Here is an 18,070-nt window from a genome sequence, read left to right on the forward strand (position 1 = left end):
GTGTGATAGAAAGGATAAAAAATGCTGTGCAACAGCTGGGAGACAGGAGTGAGAAAACATGAGAACCCCAGCCCTGCAGCCCCCCAGGTCAGTGCAGAAGGAGGGCAGGAGGTGCTCCAGGCGCCGGAGCAGAGATTCCCCTGCAGCCCGTGGTGATGAAGACCACGGTGAGGCAGGCTGTCCCCCTGCAGCACAGGGAGGTCCAGGGGGAGCAGATCTCCACCTGCAGCCCGGGGAGAGAGGAGCCCACGCCGGAGCAGGGGGATGCCCGAAGGAGGCTGTGACCCCGTGGGAAGCCTGCGCTGGAGCAGGCTCCCAGCAGGACCTGCAGATCTGTGGAGAGAGGAGCCCACGCTGGAGCAGGTTTGCTGGCAGGACTTGCGACCCCGCGGGGGACCCACGCTGGAGCAGTCTGTGCCTGAAGGACTGCAGCCCATGGGAGGGACCCACGCTGGAGAAGTTTGTGAAGAACTGCAGCCCGTGGGAAGGACTCCATGCTGGAGCAGGAGAAGAATGTGAGAAGGAAGGAGCAGCAGAGATGAAGCATCAAGGACTGACTGCAACCCACGTTCCCCATCCTTCTGCACCACTCAGGAGGAGGAGGTAGAAGAGTGAGAAGTGAAGTTGAGCCTGGGAGGAAAGGGGGTGGGTCGAGCAGAAGGTCTCACTATCCTGCTCTGTTATTAATTCGCAATAAATTAAATTAATTTTCCCAGAGCTCAGTCCGTTTTCCCCTAACGGTAACTGGTGAGTGATCCTCCCTGTCCTTATCTTGACTCACAAGCTTTTCATCTCATCTTTTCCCCCATCTTGCTGAGGAGTGAGAGAGCAGCTCGGTGAGTACCTGACAGGCAGCCAAGGTCAACCCACCACAGAGCTTAAAATTACTGGTGTGAGATGGTGAGGTCTCAGATTTTGCTACTTGGGGTTTTTTTCTTGTGATAGACTTTCAGAGTTCAGAGCTTCTGCGCTCTTACTGAGGGCAATTTAAACTCCAGTTGGGAATGCATTATGGTTTCAGTTAATGTAATAAAACATTACAGGTTACAGTGGTCTTTGTAATGAAGCTTAGTTATAGTCAGTAATAAGCTCTAACTCACTGGAAATCATACAGATTGGAGGACAGATAGGTGATAAAAATGGTATACAACCTCCTACTTGCATCCTTACCGTACCTTCTTTCTTTTTCAATCTTTACATGTCATGTAAATATGACTTAAGAATGTAACTACACTTTTATTGGTTTATCAGTCACTGATGTTTCAGATCTGAATACAATTTACCAGCACTTGCTGTAGATTAAGGATGCAATTAATTCCATTCATTCACCCTTCATAAATGTAGATTCTGAATTTATCTAGTAAAGATGTAGTCAGTTCTTGGTGCTGTTTGCTGCTTATGGAGGAGCCTAAAATTAGCTTAACCGATGCAACAAGGGTAGTCAGTGACCCTTAAGAACTGCCAGCTGTTCATTTACCATCTGAACGTGTGACTTGTGCCGCTCTGCTCCACAGCTGTAGTTCACTGAACTAATAGCTAATACATTAAGTCACTCTAAAAGATTTCATTCCTTATAAATAAAACAAATTTAAATGCCATTTCAGCCATGATGGAAGCTGTGCTGGCTGGAACATTGACCTTCAATTTATTTTCTTGCAAGGAGTTCACTTATTATATATAGATTTGTGTGTTTGTTGTTTCTTTGATTAACTGAAATCTTGTGTACACACAGAAATAAAATATTAGGCTTCTAGGGAAAGTTACAGAAAAAAGCCTGATGCCTTGTGCCTGGGGGAATTTGAGCACCTAAATTCTGCCTATGCTGTATTTGACTTTTCTAGATCCTTGGATAAGGGCTATAAACTTTCTGCACCCAGATTCTGTCCTTGAAAAGTGGGTTCCAGAGTCAAGCTATTATTTTTTTGTCATTGACTTCAACATTAAATATGTAAGAAAACAAAGCGTTACTTCCTGTGTTTTCAGAGACGAGGGTTAGCCTGTAAAATCAGCTTCCCTGCATGACTCATAAACATTTATTTCTGAACAGGGAAGAATTTTCTCTTTAGCGTGCATGGGTGACTCTTCCTACTTTGTTCCACTGTGTGCAATGGTTTTCTTTCTGCTTTTATTTTACACAGGGAGACCAGGGTATTCCAGGGGACAGAGGTCCACAAGGCGAACGAGGGAAACCTGGCCCATCAGGAGAAAAGGGGGATGTGGGTCCTATTGGGCCACCAGGAGACAGAGGCTATCCAGGATCACCAGGTCATCAAGGTCCCCCGGGTTCACCAGGACCCCCAGGGTTTCCAGTAAGTAAATACAGATTTTCCTTGGTTGCTTGTGAATTCAGACGACATGAAGGTGGCATGTGCTGAGCAGTGGAAATTCAACTGAGGAATGCCACAGTAGCAAAAAAACTAAGATAGCTCTGGGAGAATTTCAGTGTTCAGTTAAGAGGTGGAAAAAATATATCCAGGTGATCAAACAGATACTTTTAAATTCTTTTTTAAACATATGCTATGGATAAACTTTAATTATTTATTTCATTAGCTCCTGACAAATCAGTATGGCTACTCAGTACTGTTCATTTTCATTTTTCATAAGCTTAAGGGCTAAAGTATAAGTCTTTGCAACTGAGAAAGAAAAGGAGTCAGCCAAAATTATTCTCAATAAAAGGGAAATCAGCATTTCAAAAGACAATGAAATGCTGCCCGTCAGCTGTAGATATCTTGGTTTGTCTCCCTGTGCGCACAGGCACACATCCATGTTACAGGGTCTTTATACCCTCAGTCAGATAGAGTAAAGCTCTAAAAAACTTTTCCAGTGAAGTAATTGGTCCTGCAGTGCAGTTCCAGTTGGTCGGCTCTGCATCAACGTAGTTAGTCCCTAGAGGGGATGAGAAGTTGGGAAGTGCTGTGCAAAAGGCAAGTAAAGCATAGCGGTGTCACTGGACAGCCTCAACTGTCTTACACAAATTATTTCCATACATATAATGTGCTGATCATCTTGACAGTTGGGAGGGCCTCTTCCACTTCATGGTATTAGTGGTCTTTATAATATTGTAATGTGTTTGCAATAAAATGGCCTTTGCAGTTAAGTAGATAACACAAATATATTAAAATATTTAATTTTTGGTGAAAGCTTTACATTTTTAATGCTAATTTCAACATTTTTTTATTTTTGTAGCATCACACAATGCCCTTGGTATGTTTCTTCTGATACATATCACCTTTTTTTTCCTCATCAGGCTGATACAGTTTCACTTGAAGAAATAAAAAATTATATCAAACAAGAGGTTCTTAAGGTTTTTGAAGGTAAGAAAATGAAGTATTATACAACTAAGCGTAAATCTTAAATTCTGTTCTAAATGTTTTATATCCCTACAGCCTTTATATACATTTCTTTACATGTCATCTTATGTTGGACTTAGCAGCTGCCTTGTTGCTGCAGCTGTACTTAACTGCTGTTTAAGTCTACTTCATTTATAATTGTTTGAACGTAATTATATTATAGTATCTGTTAACCAGAGCATTTCCTTATGTAAAAGACTAGCATTAAAAGGCAGTTTGTTCCAAATCGTAATAGCAAACACATGCATCTATCACTGTAGATACATATGTCATATATTTTTGCAGATACGTATGTATCTACAACATATCATTAAGACATTAAAGATTTATTAAAGTGGAGACAATAGAAATACCTAATTATTTTGGCCACTTAGTGGATGACTATCTAAATGAGAGAAAGGCTTGACAGCTTTCAGCCACGCAGGTCTAAACTGCTGTGCCTTTGCACCAAACATCCCTGCTAGGCTCCAAAGCTCCCTTGCAGACCACCATCTTCTGGCACAGTTTTAGGCGAGTACCAGATTCAGTCAAAGCCTTTGTACTATGTAAGCGTTCTTAGGTGTGTCCTTACTCTGAAAAGGAAATATTTTTCTTCCCCAGCCTTTTCTTAGTCAGGGTTGAAAAGCAGTGACTCAGGTAGGTGTCTGAAACAAGCTTCTGCTCGAACACCTCTTAACAGTAGCTTCTCTTCCATTGCAAAATGCATTTCTTATGTCTGCAATGTGCTTAGCTATTTTGTCATGAGTATTTGTGGATACAAAACCTTTCCTCTTTTAGGAATAAAAGAAGTCATGTAAAGCTTGAGACTTTTTAAACTCTTCAGGCAGTTTTTCACTTTATAACAAGGCTATCATTTTGTGTATTTTCACCCTTCCCCAGACTGCTACTCCTTAGGAGTTTAACCTACTATGTATTTCAGAGCAGTTTGTTTGCTGAAGTTATCTCCTTGTTACCATTCCATTTGAATGGGAAAAGTATTTAGTCTATGCATAAAAAGGAAGTGTTAAAAGGTGTCTGCCTACAGCGAATATTGGTTTTTGTCTTTACAGCTGTTCAGTTTTCTACACCTCACTAGCGTTCCCACAGATCTTGTATTTTTGGCTTGTTTCACTTTGCCTATTTTCTATCACCTTGCTAATTTTTTGTTTGATGCCCACTCTTCTCTTTAATCTTTAATCTTAAAACTCCACCACAGTAAATACCTGCTAAATTGTGGAATCCTTAGTTAAGTTTTTTAATCCAGTATAAATGAGAGAGATTCAAGGTTAGTACCTATTTTGTCTACCTCTGAGGAACACTGAAATGTTACCAAATGCACTTTATTCCACCAGTTCATGCTGAAATCTCTGCAATTAATAATGTTTGCTGAGCACTTACAGGTTTTTTCACAGCTGTTTCGAGGGTTTCAGCACATTCCAAGAACTGTTCGTGGTACTTAAGCTCTACTCTGCAACGTAATATGAGTTCCAAACGTGTAAGGTAGCCCTTCATAGGGGTGTTAATTACTAATTATTCCGTGTTCATGTATTTTAAGTACTTCCATGAACAGGAGTCAGAAGTCATTTGGAATACATTAGTAAAAGAGAGTAGTAATAGAAATTTTGGTACAAATTCGTTCAGATTATTTCAAAGAAGGCCTCAGTACTTCTAGGAGCATTTAATACCTTGACATTTAGATGGATTAAACACCTTACGTCCAGAAACTTACTTTAGCTGGGGCTTAGGGGTTTATTTATTTTCCCATCCTCTGCTAGCAGATTTCTTACCCACTTTTTCTCATGTCCTTTGTTAATGAAGAAAGGATGGCTCAGTTTGTGTCCCAGCTGAAGCTGCCTGCTGCAATGCTTGCCTCCCAAGCTCATGGAAAACCAGGGCCCCCAGGAAAAGATGGGTTACCAGGGCCACCAGGAAAGGATGGTTTGCCAGGGCCACCAGGAGATCGTGGAATTCAAGGTAGGAATTCCAAAAAATGTTTCCATGAATTGTATCTTGAAATCTTTATACACCTGCTAATAATTGTTAAATAAGCCAGGATTACCTATCTAGCTTCCTAATAATTAACTTTTAAAACTGTACTTATGTTTTTCCAGACTAGATCTAAGTATTAACCCATAGTAAATGTGTGGATTTTACTGATTAAAAACTCCTAATCAGTGCATTTTATTCTAATAAGTGATAAAGTTAATTACTGACAGATATCTAAAGCTGACAGATATCTAGACTACTGTAGCAGTTATTTTTTTCTCCAAAATACTTTAACAAGGAAGAAAAACTATGCCAGCACTCTAATGTAACTATTTCAATCCTGTTCGATATTGAGAGACCATCTTATTTCAGAACCAAAATTACATCTCCAAGTCTGAGTGCTTTCAGCTCTGATCCTGAGACAGCAGAGGGGAGGAAAAACTGAGGGCAAATATTATTCTTTAAGAAGCAGTGAAAACTGAAATATTACCACGTGAATTCTTTTTACAGTGAAGTAATCTATTTTCACAAATCAGTTTCAGAGTAATCGGCTTTTCACTAAACCCCAAACGGTAATTTGTACATTGCAATGCATTTGGACAGTATAGGGTTCTCGGTTCACTGAACTGTCTTTCACTGCAAAATTAGCTTCAAGGGACCCAGGCTCATTGTAGCTGCGCTCTACTGTAGAGTCAGCCTCTCCGAGATTAAAAGGAAGAGGAGAACAGAATAAAAGGAAAAAAGAATTTATCAATTAATAATATTTTGTGGGTGGGTAATATGTAATTTGCAGTTTATCTGGAGGTAGTTCTCTATTATCTTTTGTTAGTTTGGTCTGCTCTGGAGTCAGAGCAAGTCAGACTGGAATGAAGAACATGAGAGCAAAGCTGAAGATGTGTGGATCCTAAAGCTATCAGAAGAATAAAGACTTACTAACATTGATAAGCGCAAACCCCTGACAGAAGCTTGAAAAATGTGATGAGCTCAGAATGAGAAGAACAAGAAAAAAGGATCAAGGAAAACAATAAAAGGCTTAGAATCTTACAACACTGACTTCATCATTACCTAAATATTCAGATCACTGTAAACAACTTCAATGTCAGTGCCAGATTGTTCAATGATGATGTATGTGGTGGATAGTCTCAGATGCTTCTGGGAAGTGGAACGTTGTCCTAGGCTTCATTTCCAGCTAGTGAGCATCAAGAGTAAAGATGATAGCTATGCTTGAAAATAAAAAAAAAAACAAAACAAAACACCCTAAAAAAAAAAAAAGCTGCTTTTTCATGCCTTATGCTTAACTAAAAGTAGTGCCCCATGTATGCAGATTTTCCATTTATTTTACTGATATGCTCAATACTCCTTTTTGATTAGGAAAAGGTAAGCTAAGTGAGAAACATTTACTTTTCTGATACATCAAAAGATATATGAAATCATACTTCCAAGGAAAGAAAACCAAAAATTTGTCTTGCCTCCTTTTTACACTCTGAGTAAGAGATAGTCCCGTGAGAGATGCACGCTTACAAATACCCTTCACACCTTTCCCACTTGTGCCTGCGCATGTTATTGTTTCGTGCCGACAGTAAAAAGAAATTCAAATCTCTGAGCAGATTGAAAAGTATCCTTCCATATTCCAGCTTATTTTCAGCCATAAAAGACATAGCAGACAAGACTTCTTGGAGAAGCACGTTGCGTGCACGTGTGGCTGAAACCATCAAGGTAGCATGCTGTGTGCGCGTACGCCCAAGTCATAATATGCATTCGGTATTGACTGACGGATATCCCTTATTATATTTCTCACTCGGGTGTAGCCCAAATTGCCAACTCCGGGGTTTTGCTGTGTGCTGTAATACACATCTGGACTGGCAGAGTGAAACATTCCCTTGTCCCGTACAGCCAGCGAAAAGTAGATATTTTTGGAGGGCAATTAACAGGACCTCTACGAACACCTCCAGAGCCTGTTTGTGATGCCGCACACTGAGCAGCGATCCTGCCGGAGCCGGCCAGCGGGAAAGGCAGGCGTCGCTCTGGGTCCGGGAAGGTGCTTAACTTCACCCGCGGCTTCGCAGGGGTCCCTCCGGACACCCCCGGGAACTGGTCTGGTGTGACCTGGCCGGATTCCACCAGAGCCTCCTTCTGTGCAGCAAACCGATAGGTAGAGGTTAGTCCCAGAAGCCACAAACATGGATACTAACTTTTGGAAGTGTAGGCATGGTCTTCAAAAAGTGTATTTAAGGAATTGCTAGGCTCTTGGGCGTAGAGTCATTCATTCCTAGTGAAGTCCGGAACTGCTACCTGCTGGCCGTCAGCAAGGTTGTTCATAGTGTACCTCAGGTACTTACCAGTGGTTCAGGTACAAATAATTTTGATTTTATAGGGTGGTCTCAGTAAAAATATAGCATGCAAGCAAAAAACAACAAAGAATTGCAACTTAAATTATGAAACATGCAATTGGTATTTAAACAGACTTTATATAATAGCGATTGGAAGATTTTTTTAATATATATACATTTCTTCATGTAAAAAAAAAAAAATAACCTATGGCATATGCATCAGCAAGCTGATACTGTGAGGCAGTGTTACCAATGAAATGTACAGCATCAGCTTAAGGGGGAGCAGAGGAACTTGTTTACTCTCTATGTGTTTTAAAGGATGCTAATGTCTCGTAGAGAAAGAGGAAGTTTATTTCAAGACTTTATAGACAGGCTATAGCGATGTCATCCTTTTGCAAACAGTCTGTTGTCATGTGTTAGAGGAGCTAGATCACTTAACTCCACTGACCTAATTGGATGTTTAAAACTATAATAAGTGAATTTTGGTCCATTAGACCAAATGCACCTTGGGATAATTTTGCAATCCAGAGATCTTTTATGTTAGTATGATTGGGTTTTTTCTCAATAGAGAAAAATAGATTTCATCTTAGTTAAACTTCACTGTTTCCATCAAATTAAGGAAATGGGGGTTTTATCGGTCCTCCTAACTCACGGTAGCCTCGAGGAATCAAACATCACAGCTCAGGAAAGACAAATACCATGTGATGAATAGTGAAAGTTCCTTATCTTTATTGCTAATCTCTGTTGTAAAATTTGTGTCTCTCACTATAATTATTAAATTGTGTGATGGGAGCATGTAGAAACCTTGGCTGACATCAGGAACCCGTTATAGTGGATGTTGTCCAGAGACAGTCACTCTTCTGAATAGCTGCACTGCTTTCAAGCGTTACGTCCTGTGAAATGTTCTTTGCTGTGGAGGGTGAAGTTAACCTGGTTTACTTTGGTTTCAAACACAGCTACTACCTCTCAGCTGAGAGGGCTGCAACACACAAAAGGAATTCGGAATATGCACTGGAGGCTGGATGAGAGGGCTCGCTCTCAGCACCCTTCCTGTTGCTTTGCAGTTGTTTGCTTTTAAGAACACAGAGTGTTTGCACAGTGAAACACAGTGGATACTTCGGTGTCATTGTTCCCTGTCGTGGTAATGTGTTTGCCTCTTATTTTGTATTAAAGAACCTCAGATTTCTCTAGATACTTGACGCGCTAGTTTCAGGTGCTGCATTATCCATGCGGATGGAAGAGGGTCTCTGTGATATAGGCGGAATAACTTCTGGAGCTGTTTAAATGAGAGCATTTTTTACCTCCAAGTTCACAGACATGAACTTGTGTCATTTCCAAGTAGAGTTGAGGGTGTTGCAATAGCAATGCTTCTGGCCATGATGTTTGCGGAGAGAACCAAACCAAGAGCTGTATTTTATCTATTGTCACTCATCTGTGAGCAGAAGAAAGCTTATCCGTTTGAATACGTACTTGCTACGTACAAGTGTGTACCGTACTGCCCACATTGGGTACATGTTTACATACCACGACTTTTGGGTTGCAGAAATCACAACAAAACTTCTGGAACCCGAGCGAAGGGCTGTGCTAAAGCTGTCGCCTTTTGAATTAAGCAGGTACCTCTTACTGGAATTGTAATTCTACCAGTAAAAATAGACAGCATCTTATATGTGCCTTTATGTTAAAAACAGTAAATCAAAATCCAATTTATGTGTATTTTCCTTTGACTGTGTATGAGTTTGTCACTTTAAGCTCAGAGAGAAGGCGATATTATCCTCTAGAAGTGTAATCATGGCCCTACTTCTGAGCAAAGTATACCTCATTGAAAATCAAATATTTTCCTGCCAGAATTACACATTACATTGTTTGGATTGTTTACATATAGGCCTGTTTACTAATACGCTTACACCCTGTTAAATAAAGCCTTATTTTTAGAAAAGGTATCTGGGAATTTTTGTATTAAACTTCAGTGTCAAGAGAACTTACCTGCCACTGTGTACAACCTACACCTTTGCATGTGTATTCAGATACAGCCAGTAATGGTTTACACTACCCTGGATCATATATTTGCATTGGCAGGCTGCTCTTTGTCCTATTGTGGGGTTTTTTTTTCCTTATTGTCTTGAATTCCAGTGAAGTTGGAATCTTTCAGTCTATCTCAGTCCCTTTTCAATTATAACGTCTCGGATACCTACAGTAATGGTTATCATGGAGATTGTAAATGTGATATATCGTAAAGGTGATTTCTCGCTTTTCCCCATAACATAAAGAAATGCAAAACAAATTATTAGCGGCAGCACTACTTTGTAAAATTACAATTAACTGGGTTTGTGGTGAGAAATATACTGTAACTATCTATTGTAAATTAGGAACCATAGAGGTATATATAATAAATAGGAAATGTATTAGATCCTGTGGTTGTACGATTGAGCTTCTGAAACAGTAGCAACTACTATGCGTTACAGAAGATTTTCAGAGCAAACCAACTTGATGTAGCTGTAAATACTACTATGGTCATTAAAGAGCAAAATCAAGATTCACAGCTGAGTACAAACACCTGCCTATTCCCTTTTTGAGTCTTTATAGCTTGTGCGCCTATATGCCTTGTACAATTCTGCTTAACACAGCTCAGTGACCAGAATGCATGATTAATACTAAGTTTGCTTCTCTGTGAGCTTTTAAACAGTTGATTTCCTTTTGTTACGTTATGCATGTCACTCTGCATGCATTTTCTAATGTTTCCACCTCACTGTAATTTCCTTGTTGGGGTGCTGAGAGAAGAGTAGGGTAACCGGTGCTCTGTTTTGAAACGTAGAATGATTGCAACAGATAATAGACTTTCTACCAAAGTGTATAATGAGCCTGTGTTTAACGGAAAGCTTGAATACTCTGTGTACCATTCCTACTGCGTTGTGTCTGTCATAACAACCCTGAATTGGTACCCACAGCACTTACAATAGTTTCCTTCTGGATTGTAAATTACCAGTGTTGTCATAGACCGCAGCACATTGACAAGACAACTTTTGCCATCCATCTGCCAGTGCCCATTAATCTTCGTGAGACATCAGGTGGATTGGTACCGCTATGTGACTGGTCAGCCGTGACTCTTCTCTTTTAATTCAAACTAAGTTACAGCTCTTCACAAGAGGAAGTTTACTGTATGGCATACGCGACACTGGAAATATACTGGACCCTGAAGCAGAACAAATTTAATTCTAAATGTGACCAGAAGTTGGCAAATTAATCTTCAGCGTATGTCACCCTACATGCCAGCGTCTGAGGAGTTGGGGAGGGAAGAGGTTTCCCTATAATCCCTTTTAAAGTAAGGCGTTGTGGCAGGTGTCACACTTGTTCCTTTAAAAATGCCTTCATCCCCTGTCCTACAGAAATTACATGGTCTAAACAGAAAAGGTACATTTGTAGATGGATTCTTAACTTGAAATATTAAGCAAAATGTTATACTGATAGCCATGAGTTCTCTAAGGCAGCCAGAGCTCTTCCAACTAATAAAACTTCTTACAAACAGTTTAAGGAAAAAGAATCAAGGGTTGCAGCACCCGAGAAGATGGAGGCTATTTAGAGAAATACAAAGCTATGGCCTGTGAAGAAAATGGACACAAATATTCCAAGTATAATTAGTAATTACACCTTGTTAATAACGTACAGTCACTTGGGTCAAAGTAGGTCTTGCATGCTAGAACCCGAAATCTGCACGAGCTCTAAAGACACCTCATTCCACGTGTAATGCTGGAGTGGGAGTGGGTCTTCTCTCACATACAGGGGAATATTGAAGCATAGAACTACCAGTTTACAGTCTAAAAAGTGCAGACGTAAAGATTTCTGTAGAGCAGAGAGGGTGAAATCTCCCTCGGTTTGTGGGCTATCAGAGAAGGGCTGCTCAGACCCCGGATGGCCTTTGGGTCGGGGCTTTCCGTCACTTCATCGAACGGGTAACACTGGAGCAGAATACACATTTGGTTCTTTATTAGAGGAACTCCAGGAAGGTAACTTAAAATCTCGGGGAAAGGTCCGGCTAGTGAACACAGCGAGAGTCCTCTGGCAGAGGATGCAACGGTTCCTGGTAGAGATGCTCATATTTTCCAGAAGGAACTTAAAAACATAAGAGCTGTCTCAGAAAAAAACCACTGGTCTCAGAAAAAGAAGCGAGCATGTGTTTTCCCAGTTACATTTCTCTTGGTAATTTCCTGTCAACAAGATATATGCAAGATCACTGTTCATAATAAGAGGACGCTCTTATTTTCCTGTCTTTATTCTGTGTAGGTTATAGAGGACAGAAAGGGGAAAGAGGCGAGCCTGGAATTGGACTGCCTGGTAACCCTGGACCACCTGGCCCTGAAGGTACAAGTCTCCAGATTTATTTCTGCTATTGTTATTTATGAACTAACAGGCCTTTCTCCTGGTTTTCACGCCGGTTTTAGACCCGTGCCTTTCCTCCCGAGCTCGGTCGTAGCGTGAGGTCAGACCCGCCTGCCTTCTCGCGGAGGAGCTGGCACGCAGCTGACTGCCAGGGACGAAACGCGGGGCGCTGAGCACGCTCTGGCGAGGGCTCTGCTAATTCTGACTTTGTTTTACCAGCTACCGGCCTGCCAGGCCCGCCAGGAACGCCAGGCTCACCCGGACCGCAGGGGCCACCCGGACCCAACGGGAGATGCAATCCGGCGGATTGCTATTACCACGTATCACAGACTCGGTCACGCAGCAGCGGGAAATAAAAACCCTGTCCCCTAGACGCTTGGGTTCACCGTCACTTTTCACTCCTCTCAATAAGTTAATTTAACCTTTGAAATATTTGGTGCATTTTTATTATTATTTTTTTTTCCCCTCGACACTGCACGGTATGTAGATAATTTATAAGGCACGGAATTGAGCCTTTTTCTGTTATTTGCAGTGTCATAATTACGAAATGATGACATATATTTTCCAGAGTGCATTCCATGTGTTACATTTCTCATATTTATTTTGCTTAGAGGAGAAAATAGGCCCAAATAATTTTCATAAGTTTCTTTCTTCAAACAAAAAATACTTTATTATAACTTAAGACAGTATGTATGCCTCAGTATGTAAGCTGGCTTTATTTTTCTTGCTGGTGGTGAAGTTGAAAAGGAGAAAATGCATTTCTGAAGTTTTAAAGCGTACCTGTTCGTGGCGAATGCAGGACCTGAGCTGGAGCGCTGGGAACTCAGTTTAGCCTAAATGTTCGCGTCCCTCGCAGAGGCTCCGGCACACCTTCTGAACCAGGTCTGCGCCGTGCGCTACGAACGCTGCCCACCGTTTCAGTCGCTTCCTAGATGTCAAAGACGGGAACGAAGATGTGTTTAGCATCTCTCTAATCCCATCCGACGTTTAGCTTCAGACTGACTGGAAATCGCCAGATGTAGCCCCGACAAGCTTCTCTCCTGACTGGATGTTGTCCCAGCTGAGGGCTTGTACATTCGTTTAGTCGTGGGTACATATACTCCAGATCTTAAACTGCTAGGGGCTGGTGTTGATGTTCCCAACTGAGAACTGACAAGTCTCCTAACCGTTACGTGGACTTAGTAAGTGTAGTATCATCGCCTGTAATCAAGCTACTCTGCCGTTACATCTGCTACAGCAAAGGCGATCCCTTGCTTTAGAGCAGAGGCTGGTGGGTGCAGAGTGAGGCAGTCAAAGAAGGAACTTCACAAGCCTCTAATCTTACTGGTGGCACAGTTTCCCTCTTCCTCCTGCAATAATCATCTGCCAAAATAAGCCTGAGAAGAACATGGAGACAGTAGAACGCAAGACTCACAGGTCCTAATAACTGGTGTAATAACTCCTTGGAAAGGTGTACTACAGAGAGGACGACTGCCTGCAGTTTGCAGGTATTCACTAAATTCCTACAGGACCAGACATCATCAACAAAGAGGAAAACAGAACAAAGTGTAAATCCTATAGAGCTCCAAGGGCTGAGCAAAAGAAAAGGTGGAGAACATCGATCACGCAGAGGCTGATTCTGAAAAGGAGGGAGGAGAATCAGCCAAAGTTTCACTCCTGATTATTAGGAAACAGATGATCCTACACGAGTCCTACGGAATTTGCTACAGTGCAATAGAAAGTGCAGGTGCTATTGAGGGAACATGGACAGCTGTAACCCACAACCTCAGAATAAATCCGTAGTACAAAAGCAGGACTGAGGGCTCTTGCCCCACCGTTAGGAAGCCGGTCATCCTCTCCCACATCAGGCAGGGAAGTGGTTTTGGTGACTTTGAGCAGTCCTGAGCTGCCAGGGGAGGGCTCCCAAATTGAAGTGCTGCGTTCCAGAGGAGCTGTTGTGAGACACGAATCTGGCTGACTTCTGGGTTTTGCTTAAAAAACAGTAAGGAATGACTGACAGGAGTCTTTCAAAGAAGAAAACCCCACCACGTTGGCGTTTGTTCTGAACAGCGTTCGTAGCCCTTGTACCCAGACCGGAGGAGCGAGGTGAGCGCAGGAGGTGGTGGAGCTCACCCAGGTGGCTGGGGAGCGCAGGCAAGCCTTCAGGCATGTTTTCGGAGAACGAAAGCATACCCGCTCGGCTCGTTAGTCAGTTAGGTGTTTGGAGGCAAGAAGGTGCTTGGCACAAAGATCTTCCAGTAAACCGAGAGGTCTAAACAGGACAGGAGAGGGCAGGAGGACAGCAGAGAACCTGGGGGCTACCGTGAAACCATCTCCTGAAGGGAATCCGGGAGCTGTGATAACGCCCTGCAGCTGGGGACCCCTTGGGGGGCTCAGGCTGCCTTCCCTGTCCCTCGTGAGGATGAGGACGGACGGGTCGAAGCCCACGGGAGAGCTGCGGTCCTCGTGCCTCCTTTTCCACTCATCCCTCAGGAGCCAACACTGGCCCCTTCTCCAGGCCTCCGCTTGGCGGGCGAAGGCATGTTTGGAACGAGTGCTCCCCCCCCAAAAAAAAACCCACACCGCTCCCCGTCCACACCTCCCGTGCCCACGGCAGGCGGTGAGGGAGCCCAGCGCCGGGCTTGCCCAGGTGGCCGGCGAGCGAAGCCGGGAGCCTTGCAGCGACGTACGGGTCGGTGTTTGTACGTACGTACGCACACCAGCGGAGGAACAGGCCCCACATACTGGTTTCCATTCGGCCAAAACGAAATGCTGGTCAGGTATCTTGCATGAATTTTTTTTTTTTTTTCATCGATTTCTTTTTACTTCTCTAGTAATTCCAATGTATGTAAAAATCGAAATATTTTTTTACTTCGTAAGTTAATTTTAAGCTTCATTTTCTGTGATGATACCGAAAAGGGTGCTGTCTTGTCAAGAGCGTCCACGTGACTGAGAGGTTTCCGAGCAGCCCCTGACCTGGAAGGCTGTACATAGACTATTGCGCCGCGTCAGTGGTATGTGTATATTTTGGGCCTTTTAGCTAGCTGAAACCGAGCATCTGTTATCTGCCGGATGCAATTGCTATATGTTAATTTACTTGAACTTATTGGAAAGCAGAACACTTTTTATATTTGAAGAAGTTTTATTTTTTCATCTATGTTTCCTACGGATGCCTTTTTCTTTTTATAGGCTCAAATCTAAAGGTCTTTTTAAAATGTATTTGAACACTTTCAATTGATTTGCAGGTAACTTTGGTAATTATCTTGTTGCATTGTTTCTTATTTTGCTAAAAGCCCACTTTCATTTTCTCACGTGAGAAAACGGGTATTTTTTTATACAGGCTATCTCAATACCTTTTTAAAGATGCCGCATTCTTCGCTGAGGTAGAAAAGCATTAATCCCAGCTTAACTTTACTTCACGCTGGCTTTGCTCCTACTCTATATTTTTAGAATTGGTAGCAGAATGTAGCTGGAAGCATACTTCTGCATGATTTTGACGTTTAGCCCCTGAAATGTCTTTGCAGTTTCAGACTGATGTTGTCTTAGTTTTTGGGAAGGGGGCCGGGGCGGGCAGAGGAGTGCTAATCTGTTTTTCAATTTGCTTTATCAATTTCGTATCTGTTTTGAGCAGTCTGTGCTGCAGTAAGCATTGCAAGGAACTAAACACAGAGGATTATTTTTTCCAGTAGCATAAGGTCTTTTTCTGATTTGGGAATGTTTACGTGCAACAGGACTTTGAACTGAAATATCTTTGTCAAAATGTTTTAAACCTTTCTTAAAAGCTCTCTAAGCTTTGCTCTAGTTCAGGGTCAGACCATTATATTTTACAACAAGTAGCTTTATCACCTACTAAGAAGGTGTTGGGATTTTCTTCAAATAGCTATGTGCAGAACTACTCAGTTTGCCTAAAGAAAGTAGCAAAATTGGTAAGAGGGAAACTTTTTTGAGGCTGCAACATACCTCCGTTTGTCCACACGGTGGAGTTCAAAACGTCTTTTCAGTACGAGGGACAAAGCCCCGGCTTACCTCCCTTGGCAGCGCAAGAGATGCCCCAGTGCTGCGAAGGCTCACGGCACAAGAGTCAGTGTTTCCGATTTTGTTCTTGAGCCTGACTTTTTTTTTTTCTTTTTTTTTTTTCCCCCTAAAATCCATTTAGTTTGGCATGGTAGTATTTGCAAAAATACTGCCTTTCTTGGATTATTTTCAAGTAGTAGGCTTAGATTTTATTTGTGTTTTGTATATATACACACGTTATAGGAGAACATGCGGTAGGTAGTGGGATGTCCCGCTTTCAGGCGTCGTTTATGTCCACTGTAGTGATGTTTGGCTCTAGAGGAGCAGGCAGTCTGCTAAGGTTAATAAAAATTACAACAGCATACTTCGTACGATCAAGTAACAGTGCAGCCTGCTTAGTAATGTTTTAGGAACCAATAATTTTGTCTTAAACTGGATTTGGTTTCCATGCTAAAAGAGCACTGTGATATGGAAACAGGATTGATTGTATCATCCATCCTCCATTTATGTTTTAGGATTGTGGACTATGACAGATGTTAGATATGCACAGCTTTATTAAATAAGTGTATTTTTTAAATTAATGGATAATCACACAAAATATTTTGGCGCTTCTTCTTTTTCACAAGGGTGAAATACTATTTTTCATGTCAGCGCACGCTCAATTTTTTTCTTCTTTTCCTGTAATGCTTACATAAAAGTCTTGTAAAAACCCCATGGGCGAAACTAGCATTTTATAAACTTGTTTCTCTAAATATACTACGTAAAGCCACCCTCTAGCCTCGCATTTGACCAGTGCAGTAGAACGGCTATAACGTTGGCATGTTAGAACATGAGAAGAATCTCAGGAATCAAAACAAGGTTGGTTTGGGAGCAGGGTTTATCATGTTTTTGTTAGATTCTGGATGTACTGAGTCATATAAATTTTCCTTGAAATCTGTTATGTCCACTACAACGAGATTGTTCTGGGTGGATGTTCAAATCCATCTGCACCCATGTAGGTGGCTGTAGGCCACGGAGAACAAGTTTAACCGTGACCTTGCCTGGGTTGGTGTTTAAGTGGAAAACCCAAGCTCCACGATACCTTAAGGAAATGTGGTTTTCAAGTATTAATTGCTAACAAATGTTACAGATTCTAGACCAAAAGAAGTTTGTAGCTAAAAAGAATGTAGTCTACATGTCTTTTAGCAGTTTTATCTCCAAGTCTGCTGTTCTACAAACACAAATGTGTTTAATTATTTACTGAAGTTTCAATGTAAATATATTCTGTCTCCAGTCAACATATTTGAAGGATTTTCAATGACATACCTTATTATTTTCTTTCATTTCTGAGTTATATGCAGCTGTCACTGAATGAATCGCAGTACGTGCGGACTGGTTGCTTCTTTCCTTCATTATATTTTTGGTTTGCAACATTTAAGGTTCGATTCAATGGAAACATATTAAGTGGATAGAAAATTGCTTTTTATGTTATTATGTGGCCATTTACACCTGAAATAGGATTCCAGATGGAAATGGAAATGTTTCCCATACTTTTTGGATGTGGTTCTGTTAGAAACAGCAACCTTTCCTTCCGTGTCAAATCACGAGAGGGAGGATGCAACTGCAAACGAGAGAAAGGAGAGGCACAAAGCCGCCGCAGCGAGCGCTGGGGAGCATTCGGTGCTGGGGCTGCAAGCGTGGGCTGGCTGAATTCGGGGGGTTGCTTTTGACCACACCGGGGTCGGGCTTGTGCTTCCTACGGGTCGGTGAAACTTAGGGCTCCACAGTTTGGAGAAAAAAAAAAAAAAGGTGAAAAACCTTGGCCTTACATATATATATATATATGTAAAATTTATGGAAGTTAATATAATCTCTGAACCAGATGCAGATAACTTTCTTGTCTGAGTATAACATAATCACTTTTATTCAAGAAACTGACTCACTGAACTGTTTAACTGTAGGTAACTTCAGGTATTTTCATTGTTCTCTTGCTGCCTAACCTTCCCAGGAGAAAAAAAGAGAACTCCTACGTCACTGGCATTTTAAAGGATGCTAGGTAATGATTTGACCACTAACTTG

The 18,070-nt window shown here is 41.7% G+C and overlaps 1 protein-coding gene across 2 annotated transcripts in view; it reads left to right on the forward strand.

Annotated features, from left to right (window-relative positions):
• Nucleotides 1–17,751, forward strand: part of COL19A1 (collagen type XIX alpha 1 chain) — a 204,397-nt gene extending 186,646 nt beyond the window's left edge. For both annotated transcript variants that reach the window (XM_075046427.1, XM_075046428.1), the window contains 5 exons: nucleotides 2,139–2,309; nucleotides 3,248–3,314; nucleotides 5,148–5,303; nucleotides 11,924–12,001; nucleotides 12,239–17,751. In XM_075046427.1, coding sequence (XP_074902528.1) covers nucleotides 2,139–2,309; nucleotides 3,248–3,314; nucleotides 5,148–5,303; nucleotides 11,924–12,001; nucleotides 12,239–12,375 — 609 coding nt within the window. In that variant the 3' untranslated portion in view covers nucleotides 12,376–17,751. The remainder of the gene's footprint in view (nucleotides 1–2,138; nucleotides 2,310–3,247; nucleotides 3,315–5,147; nucleotides 5,304–11,923; nucleotides 12,002–12,238) is intronic.
• Nucleotides 17,752–18,070: the final 319 nt, after the last annotated feature.

The sequence above is a fragment of the Buteo buteo genome, chromosome 15 (genome assembly GCF_964188355.1).
Source record: "Buteo buteo chromosome 15, bButBut1.hap1.1, whole genome shotgun sequence".
NCBI lineage: Eukaryota > Metazoa > Chordata > Aves > Accipitriformes > Accipitridae > Buteo > Buteo buteo.